This window comes from Oreochromis niloticus, linkage group LG12, assembly GCF_001858045.2.
Source record: "Oreochromis niloticus isolate F11D_XX linkage group LG12, O_niloticus_UMD_NMBU, whole genome shotgun sequence".
Lineage (NCBI taxonomy): Eukaryota > Metazoa > Chordata > Actinopteri > Cichliformes > Cichlidae > Oreochromis > Oreochromis niloticus.
Window position 1 is genome coordinate 25840326 of NC_031977.2, and position 26337 is coordinate 25866662.

A 26337-nucleotide genomic window follows, 5' to 3' on the forward strand; every position below is an offset into this window, starting at 1 on the left:
GCAGGGATAACACAGAGAGACAGCAACAGACTCTCACATACACGCATTCAGCTTGAAACCACCAATTAACCCAACAAGCTAGAGAAAGCCCACGCAGGTCCCAGACAAACAGGAAGTTCAAACTAGGGACCTTGTTACTGTGGGGCAACCATTTCGCCATGAGAACAGGCATAGGAACAAATTTCAGAGGTAGTCATTTTAGACATTTTCTTTGATTGTTTTTTTTTTGTTTGTTTCATTATGAAGTTGCTGGCACAAAGTCAAGCAGTACGAAAAGTAAATCCTATTAAGCTTTGTGAATTTATCAATTTTATTTCTTTCTAGAATAAATTTTTATGTAAAAGTGTAATCTGCACATACCTCAAACACATAACCACAAGGGGAGCAGATAGATATAAATGGTAAAATCTTAGGTCAGACTGAGGACTTCCAAGGTGAATAAATAAAACATAAATAAAAGGTACAAAGGTTACAAAACTTAAACGAGACAAAAATATGAATCGTTTCATTGAAGACACTAAAAACAAGGCAAACTTTTGTAGGTTCATCAGGTAAATATGTGTTCATGTGTTGGGTCCAGTGATTTCAAGCGTAAGTAGCCTAAAATAGCTTTAAGGCTCACAGAGAAGTGAGGGTTACTTAATAACGGATATTACTGAGGTTTTGACACTCATAGCATCCTCCTGCTGAGTGGTTGAGTCTGTGAGGAGGAGGAGGAGGAGGAGGAAGGAGTGGTTTTCATGTGTCGTGTCAGCTCGGCCCGCCCTCCTCCTGTCTGTCCGGGGGTTTGGAGGCGAGGGTCCGCTGTCTGTGAGCCGTCGCTTCGGTGAAATTCGGGAGGAGAACGGTGAACATGACGTCCAATATAAGGTACAAAAGCCGGATCCCGGTAAAGACAGGTGAGCGTGCTTTCTCGCTTTTATTCGTCGGATTGGGTTTAAATGTGATCAGTGCAGTGATGTCTCCATGTTTCCGTCTCTCTGGGCGTCGCTCTGCATCCCTGCACCTGCAACCCCCTCTCATCCAATCCTATGATGGCTAACAGAGGACAGCATCGAGGTAGGAATCATCATTTATTGTATTTATTTGCGATATTTGTTGTGGTTGAGGATGTTTTACGATGCAAGAGCTCTGGCACTGGGAGAGCTCGGCTCCAGCAGCATCACTAGTATTTGCTTCTCAGATCCCTGTTTTCGCTTTTTTTTCTCATGTGCGCGTCAGATTAATAATCGCACGATGCTCTGAGGGTAGCCGTGCCATCACAGGCTGAGCTGATCACCACACTGACACTGAGAGGAGGGGGGGTAGAGTCATTTTTAGACGCATATGTGGAGCAGGCCGGCGCCACAAGAGGCGAGCAGCCAACGTGATGTTACCCAAAAGGCAGCATCCTTCCTCCTCATCCTCTCCTCCACGACTCTCTGCTGCCTCCACATTTATTCTGGTTTTTCGGTCACTGAATCGGGCGATGGGCTGACCTAATTGTCAGCGTTGCGTCAGCAGGACTCGTGGATACAGTCGCCGCTGCTGGCTGCCTTTAGTAAACCTTTACTGACCATTGTTCAGCTAAAAACAGCTGCCACATGAGCCTGCAGGGGAGGTCGGCTCTCTGATGACCCTCCTCCTCTTCTTCCTCTTTGAAGATAGTGTAAGGTGACAGTGCAGGAGTAACTGCGTGGTTACACATGTGTGTGAGTAAAGCAGGAACCACATGCAGCAAAAAGCCCAATTTATTTCTTATACAAAATTCAAGTATCCCATTGCAAGAAATGAACATTTGTGAAATATTAATTTTTTTTATTATTATTATTTGGTCTTTCGGGCATGAGTGCCATGTATAGTTTCATCAGGGGAACTCTTATGTTTTAATTTGTAACTGGAAAAACAACTTGAAGTATAAAATGATTACTAATTATGAATGATCTAAACTGTTAAAATGTGTTTCTTTGGGTACAACAGTCAGAGGAAAAAAGATGTGCTTAAAAAGTAGTTACCTAAGTCCAGTTTTGTCTGTATGTGTGGACTGTGCTCAGAGCCCCCTAATAGGCTCTTATTACTGGTTATGTGGGGAGGCCAAGCCTTGGCTCCGTCCCTGTGATTGAATTGATTAACAGTAATTGTGTTACTGTTTAGATTGCTAGTCAAAGTTGAAACACCTCACTCAGAACAGCAACTTGAATTAGTAGTTTTAGTAAAACCGAGTAATATAACATCACACAGGTGACATTAAAGCAGATCGGGTTTATCTTATTACTGAGTTCCCCCTGAAACAAATGAAAATTTATACTCAAGTAAGACTATTAGTTTTAGTTTTATTTTTATGTATACTTTGACCCGGATTTGGAAGAATCAGTGAGGTCTTATATTTAAGGGTACAGTTATGCACAGCAATAACTCTCAGAGGGTTATGTTTTTCTGTCATCTCTCTGCTTTTATAGAGTGTTTTGATGCTGTCTCACTGCATTTCAGTGCCAATTCCTGTAACAAATGTAAAATCAGTTTAAGTAACCCAGATGTCAAAGACTTCACTTTCTAGATTGGACCATGAACGTGTATTTATTCACATTAAACTATTTTCCAGTGCAATTGGTATGCTTCTGGAGTAATAATTATGACGACTTGTCTGCATGATCATAGCAAATTGGAGGGTATCCAAACAAAACAGAGCACGCCATTCTCCCAAGGATGGCCAGAAAATACTTGTAAAAGTACACCTGCATATCGTCTGAAGTATAGAATGTGTGTAAATGTGCTTGTTTATGTTCCACCACCTGAAACCAAAACCAGAGATGGTTTCTATCTTCATTTTTACACCCCCCCCCCCCCCCGCCCCCCTCCCTTTGCACACTCCACCCTCCTCACACTCCACCCTCCTCAGTGCTGTAGAAAAATGCTGAACAGGTTGGAGTGGCTTTCTCCCAAAAATTCCCAATTGGATCCAGTTCAGTCGTTAAATTCATGATGGTCACATGGTATCGGTACTGCAGATCCAACACAGACTATGAGGAAAACCTGGATGAGGATGGTTTACGTTATGTGCATAAACAGTAAAAAAAAAAAAAAAAAAAGCCTCTTGATAAAAATATTCATTACTACACTGTTTTTACACCTTGTGAGTTCTGCTTTTGGCTGTCACTTCACTCTCCACTCCCACATTCTGTGCTGACTTTGACCCTGATGAGAAAAATATCTCCTATTCTGGATCATTCATGCTGCGAAGGAGGAGGAAGAGGAGGGAGAGCTGGAAAGCACAGTAATCCTTCTCAGTATGACTGACTTAATGCTGAGATCATAACTGCAGAAACAGCCGTAACTGATAATCAATCTTAAAATCAATATTTTTAGAAAACTCCCATCCGACTCTCGTGTTTCTCTTTCCACGTTCCCCTCACGTCACCCTGAATGCTCACTTCCTCGGCTGTGATAGTGTGTTGCCAGGAGACAGTTTAAAAAAATCAGTTTTCATGACTCCTCCAATATGAAGGAGTGGACGACGCCATCTGACCTACTCACAGTCCTGTGTGGTGATTAGTCTGTGTGCGTGTGCGTGTGTGGGTGGGTGGGTAGGTGGATGGATATTCACTGAGCATTTTTTCATCAAAGATTAAAAAAGAAAAAAAAATCCCAGTTTGACCAGCAGTCAGCTGGATGATGTCACCCTGATGGAGTGACACATAGATGATGTATCGCCGATTTGAGCTCAAACATCAGTTAGTAAATCGGTCTCACCATGACCCACACTAGTAGCTGTTCACTGTTTTGTTCATTAGACTGATTTTGATGTTTTGATGATTGCTTGTCCTGTTTTGCTTCTGTTCCTGGAAGTTTGCTGTTAATCAGTGAAGACATGCTGGCATGATGAGCCCCAGAGTAACTGTGGCTCAGGAGCAGCAGGGGAGAATAGGAGGGTGGTACATGCCACTGCTACTGTATTCTGTATGGTCTGTGATTTGGTGTTGGGTGGTTGCTAGGCAACACGATGATAATGATGATGATCTACCATACATAACGAAAGTTTTGTGGATATAAAATGCATGTTTTTATCGTAAAATTAAACTCATATTATGCTTTTATAACGTGTTGTAAGTGCATATATGCTACAAAAAAATAATTTTAGCCCATTTGTATCTGGTTGCTCGGGGCAGCACAATGAAGTCATGATACCTGACGTAAATAAGAATCTTCAAGGCCCAAAAATGTTCCTGTTTGCCAAGTTTGATTACTCAACTCCTGATTGTGCAGGATGAGTTTGCACACAGAGATTTTGTGTGTTGTAGCCTGTTGAGGTGTAATCTGCTGCACAGCTGGAATTGCAGCTGCTAAAGCACAGATTAGAAAATCAATCAGTCCGTTTGTCGGCTGTTTATCACAAGGAATGTTCAATCAATACATTTTATTTCACTCTAACGGCAGCACCAAGTAGTGCAATAAACATTCATCCATCCATTTTCTTCCGCTTTTCCTTGTCAGGGTTGTGCGGGGCTGGAGCCTATCCCAGCTCTTTTAGGGCGAGAGGCAGGGTACACCCTGGACAGGCCGCCAGTCTGCCGCAGGGCTAGCACATAGAGACAGACAACCATTTGCATTCACATTCACACCTAGGGGCAATTTAGAGTTACCAATTAACCTATCCCCACTGTCTTTGGAATGTGGGAGGAAGCCGGAGTACACGGAGAGAACCCACGCAAACACGGGGAGAACATGCAAACTCCACACAGAAAGACCTCAGCCTGACTCAGGACCTTCTTGCTGTGAGGCAACAGTGCTAACCACCATGCTGCCCCTACAATAAAGATATATATATATATATATATATATATATATATGAGTGTGTGTGTGTGTATATATATATATATGCACTATTATATATATCTGGGTCATAGATCTTTACCACCCGTCCATCAAATCAAATCAAATCAAATCACTTTTATTGTTACGTCACATGTGCAGGTACACTGGTACAGTACATGCGAGTGAAATTCTTGTGTGCGAGCTTCACAAGCAACAGAGTTGTGCAAAAATACAATAACGTTAAACAAGCAAAATATAAGAATGGCTAAATCTGAAAGTAATAAATATATGTACAATATATAAGAGTATATGCATTACTGGATGTGTATACTAAATATGTTTTTCTACGTGTGTGTGTGTGTGTGTATGTATACATATTTTACAAATTAAATAGAGTAAACAATAAAATAAAATATATAAAATATACAGAGGTTGGTAGCTGGACATGTGCAAAACAGTGGCATTAATGTACAGTGTGGAGTGCATAATGTTGAAGTTCAAGTAGTGAAGGTGAGGTGTCTATGACGTGTTCAGCAGTCTGATGGCCTGGTGGAAAAAGCTGTCTCTCAGTCTGCTGGTTCGGGACCGGATACTGCAGAACCTCCTTCCCGATGGAAGTAGTCTGAACAGTTTATGGCTGGGGTGACTGGAGTCCTTGATGATCCTCCCCGCTTTCCTCAGGCATCTGATAATGCCTCTGGTTTGAGTGAGTAAGTACCCAGTTGCCCTCTTTTATGTGAGAGCACTCAAAGACTGAAGCAGAAAGCCTGGGTTAATGGAGAAAATTGCTAACCACCGCTGTTATCTCTGATTGGTGTTTTAGGTTTTGTTGAGGCGGCTCACACAGAGAAAGAGTGCATATGTTGAACTTTCTTCATAGTAAAGTCTCAGAGATCACATGATCCCCCCCCCCCCCCCCCCCCCCCCCCCGAGCAGGAGATGTGAGCAGTGAACAGATGTTGAGTCAGATGTGTGTGCATGTGTGTCACTTCACTTCAGGCACAATCTCACTTAATTCTCTCACCTGCTCCCTCTGTCTGTAAACATACACCCTCTCGCTGCCACAGATGGGACCCTCGCTGCTCCCACTGAGGACCAGCTGCAGAGCAGGAGCAGGCAGCTCAGAGAGGGGGGTCGAGCGGGGTGTTAAACGTGGAAATTTAAGCCTCCTGCAGCTCTTCAACAGATAAGAAAAGGAGGGAGCAGCTGATGCATGAAGCCTTGAGCTTCTATTAATCATATGGGCACAACATTTTCCCCTAAAAGAAACCATTTGACATGTAGGGAAATAGTCCCTTGGTCAAAGGCTAGTGCAGTGATTCTCAAACTTTTTCCTAATCACCAGCTTCAGCGGTAAAAGAAACAAACTTTGTGCCCCAAACGTCACAGATTTTATCAGTCATTAAACAGAAAGCATCAGAGAGGTTTTCATTGTGTTGTTTTCCTACCACATTTTTCCCCTCATTCACCAGCCAGAGTTCTCTCGGCCTGAATGTCTGCAGGTGACGAGCAGACTTTCAGGTCTTTGGTGGCTGACTGAAAGTCTGAAAGTCTGCCTTTCAGACTTTGGTGATTGATTTTCCGTCAGCTACCAAAGACCTGAAAATCGAGATCCTGAAAGCAAAACAGAGTTACAAAAACTTTCTTGAAAGCAAATCTGATTCAAAAAAATTGGGGTCTGGACATGTGTGAAAACCATAGCAGGGCTTCAAAATCCCCAGAGCAGCAGCCAGACCATTTTAGACGGTTTTAATTCAAACAGAGATTCTGCAAACACCTGGAATATGTTGCATGCTTTAGTACTTCTGACTTTAGCAAGGATATTTTGGAACTGAAACAGAAACTGAAAGACACTCAGCACTTTATCATTGAGCTCAGCGATGACCAAAAAGCCTTTCATACAGTTAATGTGAATAAACGCCAGGGTCCTGATAACATTAGTGGCCGCCTAACTAAATTTTGTGCTAAAGAACTGAGTCCTATATTTCAGGTTATTTTTAATCAATCCTTGCAAATACAACCTGTGCCCTCTCTTTGAAAAGAAGCTGTCGTGGCTCCTGTCCCTAAATCTAGTCGTCCAAAAGTTCTAAATGACTTCAGACCTTTTGCCCTCATCTCAGTCGCGATGAAAGTCTTTGGAAAAATCATCAGAAATTGATTATGGAAGAAACTGAACATGAGCTGGATCCAATGCAATTTGCATATAGGCCCAATAGAGGAGTGGAGGACGTGCTTTTGACTCTACTTAATCTGATTTTTAAACATTTAGAGAGTAAAGGGACTTTTGCAAGACTTCTGTTCATCGATTTCTCTTCTGCTTTTAATACAATACAGCCCCATATTTTAATCAAAAGAGTTTTAGAACAGTTTGAAATCAGGAAAAACCTGGTAGACTGGATTTTAGATGTTTTAACTGACAGGTCACAAAGAGTCAGAATAAATGGGGCTCTGACTGACCCAGTGTGTCTTATCGTTCTGATTATTCATACTCTATACAAACATGTGTCTGAGCAGATATGAAAACAGGGCCATCATTAAATATACAGATGACTCTGTTATTGTCAGCTTACTGAAAGAGGGTGAAACTAGCTACGATCCAGTCATTGATGATTGGTTCAGTGGTGTGAGGAGTCTTATCTCTTTTATTGAGTCCGTTTTATCTTTTTGTCTGGTGGCATGGTTCAGTCAGACCTCTGTCACAGAGCCTTGCTGTCCTCTAAATAGTTACAACGGATGGCTTTATCAATTCTTAATAATGGTTCCTATTCTCTACGGGGCGAATTTCAGCTCCTTCCCTCGGGATGAAGGTTTCTAGCTCCAAGATGCAGAACCAAGCGTTATAAAAACAGGTTTGTCCCTGCTGCCATCACTGAACTCAAGAAGAACTGTTTTATTTGATTCATCTTCTCTAATTACCAAATATGTGTCTGTCAGGTTTAAATAGGTGTGTGTGTGTGTGTGCTATCATTTTTCTGTAAAGCAAACTTACCTACAGGTATAAATAAGGTAACCTTGACCCTGACAGAACCTAACTGCCACCGAAACCAACCCAGACCGCTAATGCTCACTAAAATATTTTGCATGCCAAGTATAGAAACGATTATACTGGTTTTACTTGTGTTCGGTGCCAAACTTTGTATTGCCTCAGACAAATTACAAACAGCTCAGAAAAGAACTGTTCCCAGCCAATAAATAATCAAGCCGATAACACAGCTTAAACACATGTTATGTAACAGTGCACATGCATCAGTTTAGAGCTGCTGAGGTTAATTTTAGACAGTGCCAATTTAAATGTTTTCTACAGTTAGAGTCTCATGTTAAACTAAGCTACCTGTAGCCCATGGCCATAGACTGTATATAAAAGATGGCATAAGCAGCAGTTCGCTTGGTGAAAACGCCTTTTTGAGGCCTATAAGGAGGAAACTTAACTAAAAAAACCACTTGCCACCACCAAGGCATACAGAAGAGCATCTCGCAGGCCTGTGATTCATGCAGGTTCACCAAAACTGGACAATAGAAGATTGGGAAGATTGCCTGTTCTTGATTTTTGCTGTGAATTTCAAATGGTGCGGTCAGAAATTGTCGTTAAAAACATGGCAGCATGGATCCATCTTGCCTTGTATCAACAGTGCAGGCTGGTGACCATGTTGTAATGGAGGTGGATATATTGTCTTGGCACACTTTGGGCTCCTTAGTAATAACTGATCATTATTTTTAGATTTATCGCCACAGATGCAGATCATGGATGCGCGATGCAATCAAGTCATATCTCTGAGCAATGTTTCCACCTCCTGGCATGAAGAAATAAGGCAGTTCTGAAGTAAACTGGTACTAGCTGTATCTAAAAAGTGGCCGGTGAGTGTGTAAACCATTATGTTTGATAACTGAGAATAATCTAGATCCTGAAAAACAGATCAGGCAGCCTGGGTGTGTTTCTGCTCCGGGAAGTTATTTTCCCTCTGTAACAGTTATTACCTGCGCTGTTGTTGTTCAGGTGTTTGAGGAGTTTATGCCCTGCAGTGAGTTCTCATGCACATACTTTCATTTTTCTCATGCAGCAAACACGCCTGTACTGCCAGTGATCCATTAGCCTGTGTGCATGTGTGTGTGTTTGTGTGTGCAGTCAGTTTTCCTCTCTGGGTTTTAGCTACAGCTCAGCCTCAGCTCATTTTTTGGACAGCTCAGTGAGTGGAAGCTGACCCAGATATCTTTGAGTCTTTGAGAGAAATCTTTTAAAGTATTCGGTCGACCTGGTTATGTTTGGGATTAACTTCTTTGGTAATGGGGATCAGGACCTTGGCAGTAAGAATATTTTGTAACCTTTCTCGAAACATCAAAAATATCTTAATTATACTGTCATGAACCACATGCGGTTAATGGAGTTATTCGCTAGTGAAAACATTGAAATGATTTAATTCCATTTAAAGTATGAGGTTATTTTTGTGGTGGTGTAATTCCATTTTTTTCTGTACGTGAAAGATTATTTTTTATCCTGGAAACAATTAAAAAAGGTCACAGCTCATTCATCTTTGTGGTTTTGCATCACATCATGTGATCATGATCATGCTGAGTTTGCTTGAGGATCTTAGTGACTCTTTGTGCTTTTCCAATGTGTCTGAGCACCTTGACACTTCCTCTCTGTGTTCACCTTGAAACTCCACTTTAGTGACATCAGTTAATCAGTTCCCCAAAACGCAGCCTTTTGACAGGATTTTTTTCACCTGCAGCTCCCAGGGCTACAACTAATGAGGAGAATCATCTGCACTTGACTGTGTGCTTGAAACAAATCCAGTCTAATCTTAAAACTTTTCTCTGAAAACTTTATTCATCAATATCACAGCATGCATAAACTAATATTCCAAGAGGACAATAGTGTGTGCTTGTTATCCCACAAGTGTATAAAAGTTAAATGTAACCACCAAGGCATCAGACACTGATTTGGACTCATTTTGGCCACAACTATGCTAGTTCATTGAAGCCAGGAGTTACCTTATTTAAATGAAAGAGTGGGACACTCCCATAGCAAGGAGAACCCTTAAGCTAAATAAAAAAACAAACTAATAAAATACTGGAATTTCACTCACCAAAATGAAGCCCTGTCAGTATCCAGATCGTTGACATATTTAAAAAAAACTCATCCTCGTGGGGTTGTTATGAAGTTTTTGCCTCAACTATATTGAGGCCAAAACTGTCTCTTGTATCAGGCTGTAAACTTTCTTTTAAAGGGTTTACACTTCATTGCTTTTATAGGTCGTTACTTTGTACACTGCCTGCATCTGACAACAGAGCGCCTCTGCAGGCAGACGGGCCATCCCGGACTGACAGCACGGTACCCAGCTGAACCATGACTTCAGTTTAATGCTGTAAAGTTGGACAGTCTAACACGGGAGTCTTCTGACTAAATTTAGGAGCCAGCCTCAAGTGGCAACTGGACGAACTGCAACTTTTGACAGTTTGACGTTGACATTTCTGCCCCGGAAGTTGGATCCCACCTGTAACCTATAATTGGATATACTGTAATGCAGTCAGTCAGTTAATACGTAAAACAAGTATATCAGCATTTTCTTCTCATCGTTAACAAAAGCAACACAATCTGACTCTTCTCACCCTTCTCAGCACACTCAGTCCTTTAAAAGGTGGTTCTACATAGCTTTAATGGGACAGTGTAATTTCTTTAACCAGCTTTTCTCAAACATGTGGAAAAGGTCTGTCGGCGACTCTTTACAGCAGGTGAAATCCTGTAAATGTATATGAGGACCAGTGCAACATGTTTGGCTAATTGGTGTGTTTTTAACATCTGTATACATCTATGGTACAAAAAAAAGACATTTTCTTTGTTGGTTTGTGTTTTCATGGGATCTCTTGACAAAAAGAAAATTATAGAAGCATCAGAAGTTACTTAATTATAATGCACAGTTTCCAACATTCCTCAGCATGATTACTTACCAAATATGGTTATAGCCAAGTTTCATTTGTCTTTGAATGAGCTGATGCTAAAACTAAAACTGGGCAACCGCGGCCAAATGTCCTTGAAACATTTTTATCACTGCCTGAGCATTTACATGCTGTCAGATTAGCATGCTAAATAGCCGGGGGCATGCTGGCCTTTGCATCTCCACGGAGACAAAACAAAGGAGGGAGGGGGTCCATCTTCATGTTGTTTTTTTGCACCCCTCTTCCTTTGTCTCACCCGCCCTCACCCCTCCTACTCCTCATCTCCCTCTTTGCCTCACTTTACTGGGCTACCATCCGGTCGGCAGGCAGTGTGCTAGAGGAAGCGTTCAGTGTTAATGGCTTGAAAGTGTCAGCGGGATGGCTGGGAGCTGGAGAGGAGTGAACAGTAAAGGTCACGACTCTTCACAGCTCCATCACAAGCCGTCTGGCTACTTTAAGCTGGAAGCACACAACATGAATTAAAGCCGGGTTATTACCACTACACAAGATCATGGCATGCTGTCAGATTTTTGAGCAAGAAGGGTGGAAATTAAGTGGATACACGCTCTCTTTTTTCTCTAACAACTTAGGAAATCTGTTATCTACATTTTTACAATAATTTATGGTCAGTGCTTTGGTCCTTCCACCTTCAGTCTCCACTGAAAAACATAAAGATTTTACTTTAGTTCACTTATCAGTGCATTTATTGATTAATTGGTCATAGGTTTGAATTTAAGAGTGTGAATAGTTACTTATCTCTCTGTGTGTGTTAGTCCTGTGAGAGGCTGGTGATCTGTCCAAGGTGTACCCTCGCCTCCTGCCCCATGCTAGCTTGGATACGTCAGTGCAGAAGTGCTTCTAACCTGTAGTTTAGTAAATGACCACCAGAGGGTGATTTGCAAAAAGACTTCTGGTTCTGTAGAAGTTTATGGGAAAATAGCCTTCACTGCTTTTCCTCTGTGACCTCAGTAAACAGTTTCCTTATGAGTGTATGGACTCAGTCGCTTCTTTCAGGTCAAAGTAAATAAAAGTTCTTATTTTGCAAAAAGGGTAAATTTCCAGGCATGCCAGTGGGTTTGTGTGTCGATCTTTTATACTGACTGCTGTTTAAACATTCTCTGTTTAAAAGTTTGGAATAACTGAAAAGTGACATCTGTCCAGAAGAGGCTTAAATCTTTCATTTTTTTCTCATGACCAACAGGGAGGCTTTTTGTTTCAAAAGAAGTCTGTTGTACAGAAGTCAGTGAGGAAACCAACCACTGCACCTCATGATCTGACCTCAGCAAATATTTTCCCAAGGATTTTATAGTTTCAAAACCTATTAAACATAATAAACCTTCTAAAGCTTTGTTTTTATAAGTGGTTTTTGACCGCTGCATATCTGTTACTTCAAGGTATAAATAACGGCCCTACAGTATGTACTGTAGGAAGATGCTACAGCCTTCATTTGCACACATATGCTGGATAATCATGATGTTGTAAAAACAAGCAGCTTGAAATGTGATGGTAGAAATCTGTGTTTCTGCTGTCTGAAAAAGTTTTCATGATGAATTTAGATTTTTAAAGTTTTCATCAGCAAAACTGTTTTCTCATCAACTGTTGTCCCTCCTTCAGCCACATCCAGAGTGATGACATGCGATTTCATGTGTTTGTGTGGCAGAGGAGATAACTGCTGTGAGCCTTTGAGAGTTACTTCCTTTAAAGACAGCTTTGTATGACTGAGAGGAGGAAGTTGAGCGCTGCCTGCTGAGTGAGTGGCTAATTTCTGGATCGTCCACCATACTGGCAAAGAAACAACCTTTTTAGACCCATGAAATAATATTCTGACAGCCAAAAAGTTTCTTCTTCTTGTTAGTTAAAAAGAATTAAACATAAACAGCAAAAATGCCAAATATTCTCAGATTTGTGGTTTTAAACTGAAGATTCAAAAGATGTTTCCCAGTTTTACTACTAAAACTGAAAAATTAGCAGGACATTCAATTTACAGACATCATCACTGCCTTTGGATTATCAAGGGTAAGCTTTTAAAAAAAAAAATCATATATAACCATATTCATCTGCGCTTCCATAGGGAGGATACACGGATGTTGATGTTCTCTGAGGTCTAAGTCATCTTAGGCAATAACTCTATGCGTAACACTTTATTTCGGTCCAAAACAGTCTTTTTTTTAAAGATGTGAATGCTTTTTGATTTTTTTCTTTATTACCTGGTTGTCAAGACTTGTTAGTGAGAATATCTGAGCATACCGTCTCAAAATAAACGCTGATATTTTTGACCTCAGTCATATTTTTAATACAAGTTCTGGTTTTTTTGCCTTTTAAATAAAGCTAATACTGTGGCTTCGGATGGACTCCGTTTAACTTGTGAATCTTCTTTGTAATATTCAGTTAAAGTGTTTATTAGGTTTTACTCATGAAGTTCAAGCGGCAGCAAGCCTTAAGATGAGCACATGAAAGAAAAGATTATACAAGACCTTTGACTTTACTCAGCAATCAATAAAGCAAGAAGTTTAAATGAATATTTTGTGAAGTGACATCAGCAGAGTCTGCGTGTGTGTGTGTGTGTGTGTGTGAGAGAGAGAGATAGAGAGAGAGAGAAACAGAAAGAGAGAGAAAGGGACAGCTGGCCATTGTGAAAACTGACGGTGGGGGGTTTAGCTGGTGGGGGGGGCTGGCTATTGTAAGAGCATTTCAAGACATCTGTTCCTTTCTTTTATTCTGATTGGGCCTCCCTCTGCCCTACACACACACACATACACACACACACACACACACACACACACACACACACACACACACACACACACACACACACACACACACACACACACACTCTCTGTCTACAATGACCGTAAACTTTTCATCTGCCATTTGTGACGTTTCAATTTGCTTCCTCTCAGCTGAGAAAACTTACCAAGAAGCTGAAACCATTAACTTTTTATCCCAGTTCAGTCCTCTGTCTCCCTCCTGTGGCATGGAGCGAGGTGCTCACACGCCATACGTGGCGTCACTGCGAGGCATTCCTTTTCAGGGGAAAAAAACAGTATTTGTCTTTAAAAGCCTAGCTTCTGTTATTTGAAAGAGCATTTTAGCTCTGCTGCCCACGTCATGCACAAGTCGAACACACCCATCCCATCGTACGCTGACATACACACACCACAGTCACATCTGGAATCAATCGAGTCCAGCCTCTGCCATGAAATGTACCTCGTTTATCTCCACACACAAATACACACACACAGAAATACAGACACACTCCTACAGTGCCCAGTGATTTCTTTACATCCTTCTTATTTCAGTCCAGACCGGCAGTTTGTAGCAGCAGCCCATAAGTATGTGCATGTTCCTGCTGAAAATCACACCGTGGGTATACAGCATATTCACTGACCTAAAAAATAAACCTGAATTATTTAAAGTACACAGCATGTGACAGTTTGGGGGGTTTGGGGGCCTTTCTTGATAAGAGATCAGAACTCTGATATCACTTGTGTGTGTGTGTGTATGTGTGTGTGTGTGTGTGTGTGTGTGTACAGTAAATGTGAAGCCACTGCGAGAAGCTGGCTTGCTGTCCTTAGAATAAAGGCAGATAATGAATCTGGTTATGTCTGCGTTTTATATTTTTATGTGCTTTTACACGATGCACATGAACTTCAAACTGCACCAACCTTCAGAGTTACCAGGGAATCTGCACTGATTGATTATAAAATGTGATTTTTGTAGAACACAGTGGTTAAAAATGATTTAATTACAGTGCTGCTGTTTGTCCTTCGGTCTGAAGTAAAACCTTTAAATTCCTCTTTGCAGAAAAAGACTTGGTCCTTATTGCACTGCCCTTTTGGTTATTCAGCAGGTTTAAGGTCAGGAGTTGGACTTTCCCAAACATGAATTTTCTCTGAGTGTTTCCAGTGTTTTTGAATCTCTCTAATGCTACTCTAGTGCTTGAAAACACACACATAACCACTGCTAACTGCATTTAACCGGTCTTCTGTTTGTTAATTTAAAGTCTTGTAGTTAAGTTACTGCTGTGCTACTTGCAAAATACAATTTAAAATATAAAAATATGCAAGATTCTTATCAAATGTCATTTCTTGTATTGTTATTTTACCGGTAGAGCTGCTTCACTGTACTCTTTACTCAGCTGGCTCAGAGTAGGTAGAAGAAACATGTGTAAAGAGAGCCAGGGAAAAACACGCATGAAGGGTCTGACAGGCCAGGCATCAAAATCACAGTGACTCCCTCATGGCAACATTTGGATTTGAATCCTTATAAAAAGTTCAGTTTAGCCTAACTCAACAAGTTTTTTGTTTTTAAAAAGGTAGACTGCACATTTATGTAGTAAAACTTTCACCTCATGACTCGTCAGACCAGTAAAATATTCAAATACTGAGTGAATGATGTAGAAATATCAGTCACAAGTGTGTTTTTTGGAGTGCTTTTATCTAATATTTATCTATCTATCTAATTTTGCTGTAACCACTGCACTTACGTATGAGTTTGAATGCAGAATATTTAATCATAATGTAAAACCGTTACTCGTTGTATTGGTCCTCTTCCGTCACCGACTGTCACTGCAAACCTGCAGTAAAACACAGATGCCTCGGCTAATAGCAAAGGCAGCAGATACAGAGCTTTCACTTGACTGACAAGTGGCTCGATCATCTGATTGTGTTACTCTGCAGGCCCGAACTCGCAGCTATCATTTGTTTGCACTGCAACTTTTGTCACTGCCAAGTTCAAACAAGTTCTTTTATTTTTCTTTATCTTACGATGTAGTACACTTTCTCTCCCCTCTGTCTCTCTCCCTGTGAGCTGTTAGTCATTTCTCTCAGTGTAAGGATTTATTTTTGTACTGTTGAAGCTGGGGGAGGGAATACAGGCCGAATGAATGAGTTTCTTTTAGACCTTCGTTCCTTCCATCCCTCCCTTGTTTCCTCCCTCAAATTGCCACTTCTCTCTCGCTCCCTCTCTCTCTCTCTTTCTCAGCGAGAATTCCTCCATACCTGTCTGAGCAGGGAGTGTAAGACCGCTGTAGGGCAGAGAAGAGAAAGAAATAAAGAAACAAAGGAGAAAAGAAAAGAAAGGGAGTCAAGAGGAGAGCAGGAGGAACACATTTAAAGCTCATAAACAGGAGGAGTGTGTTACAGACAGAGCTATCAAGGTCTAGAGCGTTCAAATTTGCTTTTCCGCCTCCCCGCTGGGCTGTTTTTTAACTTTCTGAGACCAGCGGCTATTTTGGTCCGTCAGTGTCGGAGCGGTTTAGGATGGATGCCATCATGCTGCAAGAAAAACTGGTGGAACGGCTGCTGTGCCCACGAGTGAGAACTGCCAGACAGAAGGTAAAGAGTTGGATTTATGGTAAGAAATGTGTGAAGAAAAGCCAAAGACTGGGAAAAGAAATCAGAAAGTTACAGAGATATTAAGTGAAAAATAGCAGCAGATAGCTCGGGATGAGTTTAGAAATACCCCCACACCTGTAGACCCTGTGTCAGCATCTGTTTGCTGTTTTTGCTGCTTTCTGTGGATTTGTTTGAGTTCAGTTTCCATTTGCAATTTTTCTACATAGCTTCAGGTTTGCAGCTGAGATTACTCAATGATTTATGTGCAGCTTTCTCAGCAGTTCTCTCATTCTTACACCTCTGGCTCTTTGGCAAGTGTCTTGTCTTATTGCGCAGCTTGTGGGTTTTCTTTTATGTGTGTGTGTGTGTGTGTGTGTGTGTGTGTGTGTGCGTGTTTTTATAAATGAGATCCTCACCCGAGGGGGGGGTTCGGAAATGCCTATGACAAGTTATGACAGCGTATGAGTACACTGACTGTGTGTTTGGCTCGTGTGTTTGCAGAGTAAAAAAGAGCTTTTCAGGTCCTTTGAATGCAGCTTCTGTCCGTGCGTGAATGCTCTCCGCGGGCCTCGAGTGTGTATTTATGTCCACACATGTCAGCGTGTTGTACTGTGGTGTAAAGATGACGTTGAGATGCAGCGGGATACTGGAGTCACTGCTGTGCGTTACAGCAAGAGCCTGGTAGCCCGTGGCTCTCTTTGTGTTTCTCTGAGAGATTTAGTGGAAACTCTGAGACGCTGGTTATTCTCAGCTGCACGTGTTTTTTCCGTGCAGTTGTAGATTTTCTGTATTATAGACCTCGTCCGTCTGTTGTGGCGATTTTATTGCCTCTGCCAGATCCATTTTGTCTTCACATTACACTCCCTCAGCGCTCTCTTACAGTTGTCTGTTTTTGACCTTTTGCTTTTTGGTGTTTTATTGTAGGCCTGAAACAACTGATCAATTATTCGGTTAGTCAAATAATAGAAAGTCAGTTGTTGATTTTTTTGGATTAGTTCATTATTTAAACTGTTTTTCAACTAAAATATTTCTGGTAAAACTCTGGGCAGCCTACATATTGCAGCTACAGGAGCTGCTTGGCCATGAAGCTCCTGGTACACAGTTTCTGTGCTGATGTTAATGCCAGAGCAGGCCGTGTTGCTGTGGCTCCTAAACAATTTTACTTTGCACTAAAATTCCACAATCAGCTGAAAGTCTATGAGGGAAGAAGTGTCACAAACTGACCTCCTGCCTATAGTGCCATGCTGGAATTCAGTTTGGTCTTTAGAGTGACCCATTCTTTCACATCCATGTTTGTCAAAGCAGTCTGTCTATCTTATACACCTGTGAAAAAGGGACTAAAAACACTTGAATTCAAAGGTTTTCACGCCCGTTTCTCACAATACTTTTGGCTCCTTCGTTATTACCAAAGGGATCGCCACACATAATGAATCCCCATATTTGATTTGGCACAGATTTTTCACCAGATCCTCTTCCTGACACAACCCTTCCATTTATCTCGGCTTGGGTTCGGCACTAGCTTGTGACCCCTGCACCTGGGTTTGTGTCGTCCGCCTGGTCTCGAACCAGGATCTTTCACATGTAAGGCAAATGTGTTAATCACTACACATCATGCACATCGCTTTACTGGAGCTAATTTTAAATGTTGTATTTACTGCTGGGTAACTGATGAAGCCCCTTAAGCCATATTGGCTTACACATGACAGTGTGTTATAAAAACACACACTAACCCAAGCAGCCACTTTACTGATAAAATAACTCATATATTACTGTTTAGTCCATGGCTGAGGGAAATCCAACATATAAGATGGACGCAAAGCTGCACCAGCTTGAAGAATTATTAAAACTTAAAAAGAAATAATTGCTTACAAAACTGAACACAAATATGGGAGCCTGAGCAAAACCAAACCAAACAGGGAGAAATCGCAGCCATACAGTGGGTAAACTAACGGTACTAAACTAAAAAAAATAAGACCAAAATTAAGACTAAATTTAGCTAATAATTAATAAAACAAAACTCAAAAGAGCAGTTTAATAATGATAAAACACAAGGGTGAATGTGCCAGAGCCCCAAGGGCAACACAACAACTGAAAAATACAATATCTGTTTGTGTACATGTACAAAAGTATAGAACACACACTTAAATTTAACAATAGTTGCCTTCTACTGCAGATCCTTTGCCCTCTTAAATTAAGCTTAGTGGATTTAGATTATCCTGATGGTGACACGAAATGGGAATTTTGAAGAGGCTTTGGGAAATTAAACAAGCATTTGTTTTTTATACTTTTGAGTGACCAAGCAGATAAATAATTTATCAAGACAATAATTATTTTCACGATTGATGATTCTGCCAAGATTTTTTCTTATATTGCAGAAACACATCTGTGTTTCATCTCTGGGCTGATGATGAGACTTACAGCTCAGACACCGGCAGATGTCACAACACACCTGACAGCTGCCGTATGATGAGATAAAGTGCAACATAAACACACTGAACACCTCTGTCTCCTTTTCTTTGTGTTCCAGGAGAAACAGTATGTGGGCTTTGCAACTCTGCCTAACCAGGTCCACAGGAAGTCTGTGAAGAAAGGCTTCGACTTCACGCTGATGGTGGCTGGTGCGTTTCATGCTGAATCTTGCCTAATTTACACTCAGCTGCCTATTTAATAGGTGCACTTAGCTAAAACAAATTTAGGCACACATGGACCAGTTTTTGCTTGAGTTGTTTTTAGAGTCATTTAGCTGTTTCTAATATTTTGCCTATTCTCATTGATAAAGTCATCATGGCGGATGGATTTATTGCAGGACTACATTAGTAAATTAGCAGCTGAGTTCATTTTATTAATATCTCATAATTAAATATACACACAGGATAACTATCTGTGTGTGTGTGTGTGTGTGTGTGTGTGTGTGTGTGTGTGTGTGTGTGTGTGTGTGTGTGTGTGTGTGTTTGTGTCTGACCTGCAGGAGAGTCCGGTATGGGAAAATCCACTCTTGTTAACAGCCTGTTCCTCACAGATCTCTACAAAGACAGGAAGCTACTGAACGCTGAGGGTGAGTCCTTGGTCTCTTTATTATCTCTGTGCAGCAGTCATAATGAATCCACTGCTTGCTGAATACTTAATGCAACCTTTAAAAGCCCCACCTTTAATTCCCCATGTGTGTTCATTTATTTTAATTATTCTTAGTTTTTTTTATTGGGTGCAACAACAACATATGAATATGACAGACTTAACTTTTGGTCACATCTGTCAGAAAATATAGAGACCACGCTTCCCAACGTCAAATATGTCATGACTGATATGTGTGGATAGATCAAAAAATAAATCAAAAGCTAAAGAACAACAAGTTCAAACAAATCCAAACAGCCTGAAAGAGAGAGAATGATTGCTAAGGTTGTTTCCCTGATCCAAGCAGCCACCAAAACCTGGAAGTAGCTATAGAGGCTGAGGGGCCATAACACAACCCCAGCAGACGGTGGAAAGTGAGGTCGCATTAACCGACCAGATGGAGTAGTTTAGAAATAAATAAAACACAAAGCAATCTCTAGATGAAGCCTACAAGCTGTTCTACTTAACAGCGGCCAAAGAAATAAAGTCCTAAACTTGCTGGCCTGCCTCTTCAACATAAAACTATAGTAGTGAGTAGCACCCCTAAAACTAGTGTGTCTAACAAAGTGTTTAAATGTGTCAACAATTACTTCCTCTCCCTGTCTCAGATGGACTCACACAGGCCAGTTACATTACTCAGGTTTAACAGCCATCAGTCAGCAGACCACAAACTCTGGGTACTCTAAGTTATATACAAGCGTCCCAGTGATGAGTAACCTCTCCGTAATCTGATGGCAGCAGGACAAACTGCACACAAGGGAGCACAGCTGAATGAGTGCCAGCTGTTTTAATAGCACCCCAATTATAAGGGTACTCGTGCTCATGCCCATCGTTCCATTTTTGGCTGATTCAGTCTGATTTGAAAGCGGCCGTGGGCAAAATACTGAACCACACGTCGCTCTGGATGTGTTCATTGGAGTGTGAACGTTAGTAAGAAAGCACTTACACATAGAAAAATGTCCTTGTGTGAATGACACATGTTGTATAAAGTGCTTTAAGTGCTAAAGTACAGTCAAAAAGTGCTATATAAGAACAAGTCTATTTATCGTTTACATGTAGTTAAAACACACAGAGGGAAGAGAGCGCTCATGACTTGGAGACGTAGCCGTAGTTCTTTTTCTGCCATAAATATTTTCATTCATAAAAATAAGTACAGTTTCTAATAAATATCTTTAATGAACAATACAAAGTTACTGCTTAGTTTCTTTTTATAGTTCTTGGTTTTTGAAAGGTTAAAAAAAAAGAAGTGTTAGCTCATTTTAATGAGTTGTTGATCGGGCTCTTGTACACTTTCGCTGACCTCCTACTTCAGTTGTCTTCTCCTCCTCATTGCTGTTACGTTGCAGAACGCATTAATCAAACTGTGGAGATCATCAAACACACCGTGGACATCGAGGAAAAAGGAGTGAAGCTTAAGCTGACAATTGTGGACACGCCAGGGTTTGGAGATGCTGTGAACAACAATGAATGGTGAGCGTAAAACACTCGCTCATCTGCTTGTGTCCGATTCAGACTGCTTGACTGAATTCCCGGGACCTCGCAAGAGCAGCTAACGTGGTCTATGGTGTCTTTTTTGTCCCAGCTGGAAGCCGATCACAGACTACATAGATCAGCAGTTCGAGCAATATTTCAGGGATGAGAGCGGGTTGAACAGAAAGAACATCCAGGATAACAGAGTACACTGCTGCCTCTACTTCATCCCTCCATTTGGGCATGGGTAATAACACGCACGCACACACACACACACACACACACACACACACACACACACACACACACACACACACACACACACACACACACACACACACACACCTGCGTACACAAAGAAGTCATGATTAAAACCACGATTTTGAGTCTCCTGCTCTCTCGTTTTCCCTGCGCAGGCTTCGTCCGGTGGACGTTGAGTTTATGAAGGCTCTACATGAAAAAGTGAACATTATTCCACTCATCGCAAAAGCCGACTGCCTCACGCCCAACGAGATAAAAAAGCTTAAAGACAGAGTGAGTCAAAGAGCTCCGAAGCAAAATCAAGATGTTTGCTTCGCAGGCTGTTGAATGAAATATGATCTCTCTTTGTGTGTGTGTGTGTGTGTGTGTGTGTGTGTGTGTGTGTGTGTGTGTGTGTGTGTGTGTGTGTGTGTGTGTGTGTGTGATTAGATAAGAGAGGAAATAGACAAGTTTGGGATCAAAGTGTACCAGTTCCCTGAATGCGACTCTGACGAGGATGAGGAGTTTAAACAGCTGGACAAAGAGCTGAAGGTGAGTCTGGGGACTCACATACCTGTGAGTTACTGACTTACTGTACCTGTGGTTACAGATTCAGATCATCGCACTTCTTATTTAACAAATGCATGGAGAAAAAAATGCAAACCATATGGCTTTCATCCATGCAGAGTGGAGCAGACCACCAACAGTCGTTTTAGTGAATAGTGTAACGGTAACCTTTTATTGAATTATTACCTCTATTTGAACTTTATGGTTTAAAACAAACATGAGGTCTTTCCAGATCTTTCAACACACTGTCACAGTGTTCCTTAATAGATGGAATATGCTCAGTTAACAGTTGGTATGTCACTTACTCTAAAACTAAACAAACTTCTTGTTCTCTGGAAGATTATTCATTGCAGTTAAAAACTCTGGGAAAATAACTTGTAGTTTAGTTTAGTTTGTTCAGCTTTGCCTATTCTGGTTTACAGGCATGCTTAGTTTAGTTTAGCATAATCTTCACTCCTTGAGGAGGACGGGCTTTGACAGTCTTCACCTCTCTGGCTGTTATTTTGGCAATTTTCTATTTGTGACTGCCAGCTTTTAGTTCATACATGAGGCTTCACCTCAATGTTTGCTTGCAGCGCCCTCTTCTTAGTCTCTTTTGGGTTCCAGTCAAGAGATTGTCGAGTGACATTTGACTGTTTCTTCCACGAGGTGTGTCCAGACTATTACCATGTCCTTCTCATGACTTGGACTTAAGCTTAGAGTTTGCCCACTTGCGCAGGTCTTCGTTTGTCATTCTATCGAAGCACTAGAAAGACTGGGCTTTGACGTCAACCTCTGTACTTCCTGAAGTGCTGATTTTGCTTTGAAGCCAGATGAATTCATTGACGTCCTTCACTGCCTGTCCCTCAACCTATTCTTGCCGCTCTTTAAACACTTTTTAGACATACATCTGCAAACTCTAGGTCCTCCAGACCTGACATAAGTTGTTCTAGTGACCCAGTTGAACACCACCAAGAAAAGATGTGACGGCAGGCAACCGTCCCTGACTCTGGTGGCTATTGGAAATTTGTAAGCATGCAAACCAAATTTAAGATACATGTAGCAGGACTTGAAGGTATTTGCCTCTAAATCTTGGACCTCCATTGCATTCGGTGGAAGTGAATGGAGTTTTGTTTTTCCTCCTTAAAGCAGCTAAAAGGCTGAGCTGCATCAGAATTTATATCTCAGCTCCTCTGGATAATCTGCACTTGTTAAGCTGGCAGGTTGGAAGTGCTTGTGAAAGCTGCTCACAGCAATGTTTTGTGTCTTTGTTTTTAATAAACTGTAACTGTTAAAATAGGTCGTATTAAATGATTCAAACAAGGACACAGGAGCACATTTCAGAAAGATCTCCACAGCATGATGGAAAATGATAAAAGCTGTTTTGTGAAGAAAATGGAGATGGATCTAGAGATGCTGCCAGACTTTGAAGTGGGTGTGATAGTTGGATGGTGCGTTTTGGAAAGCTGAGCAAAACCTGTGATACAGAGAAGCCTTCAGCTGGCAGAAAGTATCTGAAGTGAATGATATATACGGTGTATACATAAAACTCGGAGACAGATTGATTAAAGGGGCCTTTCTTCTCCTCTCTTCCACCATGTTGTAATACGGTTTAAAGTTCAGTCTTAAACAACTCATTTTAGCTCCCTTACCTTTAAGACCATCCTCCCGTTAAGACAGCTTATCTCTGATTGGCTGCCCCTCACAAGCACATGTTTGAACAGTAAGTATGTGGTGGGATGCTGTGCTCACACCTGCAGCTTGAAGTATCCTCTATTATTGACATAATACACAGCCAAGAGTAGAAAAAACATCTGAAACAGGGTGTTTAAAAGAGTCTGAAGCTTGGATTACTTGCACATATACTAAATGAAAATAAGGAAAAACACACCTAATCTCCTTTAAAATGTAAGTTCATTAACCTAAATTTACCTGCATGACTTAATGGAATGAGGCCCAAGTGTGTTTCTGTGGAATTTTGGGCTCCTAAACATTTACTTTCCTTTTAAATTAAAGTGCAGCAGCAGCTCAGGGGAGATAGGTGCGGGCTTGGAGCATGAACTCACCGATCAGCTGAGAAAGTCAGTGCAGAGAAAATAAACAGCTAACAGTCTTTTACCTGTCTCAACAAATAGAGTCACAGTTGTCTTGAGCAGCTCAGGGGTCTTTCGTGAGCGTGTATAACTCTGTCAGTGTGAACCAGCATGCTCAGACAGCTTTCTCGGAGCAGAGAGGGGTTGAAATAACAACCTTTCCTCGCGTCTCCTTCTGCAGGAGTGCACCCCGTTCGCTGTGATTGGCAGTAACACAGTGGTGGAGGCTCGTGGACAAAGAGTGAGGGGAAGACTTTACCCCTGGGGGATCGTCGAAGGTATGCATACTCATATATTCCATGTCTGTTCAGCTTTATTCAGCCTGACTCCAAATTAGAAATAGTTTGCATGTCTTGACTGGATTAATAAAGTTAATGATGCGTACTTCTTTGCACAGTGGAAAACCAATCGCACTGTGACTTTGTGAAACTGAGGAACATGCTGATTCGTTCCCACATGCACGACCTCAAAGACGTAACCTGCGACGTCCACTATGAAAACTACAGAGCGCAGTGCATACAGGAGATGACCAGGTGGGTGAGGAATGAAAGCGTGAGCAAGTGCGAATGTGTAGCAAACAACTTAAATAGCTGCTGCTGATTACAGATTGTTCTCTCCATTTTCTTCATCTCTCAGTAAACTGGCTCAGGACAACCGTATGGAGAGCCCGATCCCCATCCTGCCGCTCTCCACTCCAGATGTGGACACTGAGAAACTGATAAAAATGAAAGATGAGGAGGTACCAAGCAACTTTTGTTGTTGTTTTTAAAAAATATGATTACAGGTGATATTAAACACAAGCTCTTATGTCTTGTAATTGAATATATGTGCGCCATAATAGGATTTAACATGTTACAATTTTGTTGGATTCTGTTGCGGATGTGAAAATGTCTGCTGTATAAAACAACCAACAAAGAACCAAAGTGCCCCAGCAAAATATTTAAATCCGCAGCTGTTTTTAATCTGTTTTGAAAAGGTTATTTTTTTAGTATCATGTGATCTGAATGCCGCCATCTTGGTTTAATGTTTAAACGTTCTATAAAAGGCGTGACAGACAGTTTTTAATCTGCTCTCCTCTCTGTCTCCAGCTGAAGAGGATGCAGGAGATGCTGAACAAGATGCAGCAGCAGATGCACGACAAAGAGCAGTGATGTGCCCCAGCGCCACCTGCTGCTTCTCTCCCTAACGACAGTGAGACCTCCAGAATTTGAACATGGTTATCAAGCGTTAGTGGCAACTCTGGCTGTACATTAATCTTCAGTTTGGTGCTTTTGTATAGTTTGTTTTCCTGGAGGGTGTTTTTTTTTCCTCTGAAACTATCCATTCTCCCACTTTGAGCCCCTCGCTGTGGTCCTAACATATAAGATATAAACACATAATTTAATAATCAGTGTATCTAATTTATAAATGCAGTGCTAAACTTTTTGGATTTAATGTCAGGGTGTTTGCTGCGACATATTTTGTAATGAAACGTAGGTTCTTGGTGATGTTTAGATTTTTGAACATGGATATTGTTTTTTATTATGCGATGGTGTGTTTCGGTGTGTGAATGATCATTACATTTCTTTAATATTACCTTTAATATTACCAGGTATCCATCCATAAAACTCCTTTAAAAGGTACCACAGTGAATTTACGTCTACTAAAATCTGATTTTAGCTCTTCTTCATTTGCTCAAAAATACCTTTGTTTGGCATTTATTTGCATACAGCCGGTGAAAATTTTCTGCTCCTCTTCCAGCATTTTGTTAATGTGCCGAATGAGCTGAAAATGCACTTCTTGCCAGTGGCTACAATGAATGGCGAGCCTCTGAGATAACGAGAGTCTGTGCAGTGCAGGGTGCATGTGCAAGCATGTTGTCATTACTCATATCCGCTAAATGCTGCTGTGGGCCTATTTTTACTGCTTTTTAGCCGATGCCCTGTTGTTGAATTTGATGGATCGTGGCCTACAGGATGCTTTGTTACCACTACAGGATCAGTAACAAGGAGCCACTACTTTGTGCTTCTGTTTAAATATCTCTTCTTGGAAGTGAATTATGCCACCAAAGTTGTGTCCACAGTATGAGAGAGCGTGTGTGTAGGTGTGTGTGTGTGTGTGTGTAGTCTCTGATACTGATGAGCTGTACATATTTTTTGCCTGAAGGCTGTGAGCTCAGTCTGTGTCCCATTTACAAAGGTGTGACAAATAAACCCCAGTTTGTCGTCAGTCTGGCCTCGCTGCTTCAGTGTTGTTTTTTAGGAGACTCTCGCACGACATCCTCATTCACTTCCTCACGTCAGAGTCCGAGCAGCAGGACTCAGAGCTGGAGCTGCTGCAAGGACTTGATCTGCTGATTCATATTTATCTCCTGCAGCCATTCTCCCTCTGCACTGCACACAGCATCTTCTTCCTGCTGGTCAGGCCAGAAATACACAAGCAGATATGGGAGGACAGAAATATCTCAGAAGAGCTCAGTTATTATATTATTGTTTTATTATTAAGTGTCACAGTGGAAAATAAGGGTGTTTTAATAAAGGTAAAAGCACTCGTTATTGTGATCATGTTGAATGCTGCGGTGGTGACAGAGTGAATTTTAGCTGCTTTAGTCAGCTCAGTAGCATGAAATGTCTTTTCTTAACCTAAAATAATTCAAAAGAATTCACAATCTAATCATTTGTTTGTTAATTGTGTTTTGTCTTACTGATTTGTATCTGCAAACTAATTGGAGTAAAATTGCAATATTTGCTTCTCCAAAAGGCTGTATGAGCATAAAACAGAACTATCCAAGATCACTACAACTACCTCAGATTTGTTTTTAAGCATATAAACACCCC

At 41.2% G+C, this 26337-nt stretch overlaps 1 protein-coding gene across 2 annotated transcripts; it reads left to right on the forward strand.

The window, feature by feature from the left end:
- Positions 1-745: 745 nt before the first annotated feature.
- On the forward strand, positions 746-25735 carry septin5a (septin 5a). 2 transcript variants are annotated; one of them, XM_013274892.3, is made up of 12 exons: positions 746-899; positions 1046-1059; positions 18589-18679; positions 19030-19116; positions 20519-20642; positions 20755-20889; positions 21059-21176; positions 21333-21434; positions 23703-23799; positions 23919-24054; positions 24158-24260; positions 24610-25735. In XM_013274892.3, exons 1-12 carry the CDS (start codon positions 854-856, stop codon positions 24670-24672), a joined length of 1116 nt encoding a protein of 371 aa, XP_013130346.1. In that variant the 5' UTR covers positions 746-853; the 3' UTR covers positions 24673-25735. The 2 variants fall into 2 exon arrangements, with proteins under 2 accessions (XP_013130346.1, XP_003451139.1); XM_003451091.5 differs by lacking the exons at positions 746-899; positions 1046-1059 and adding an exon at positions 15735-16061.
- Positions 25736-26337: the final 602 nt, after the last annotated feature.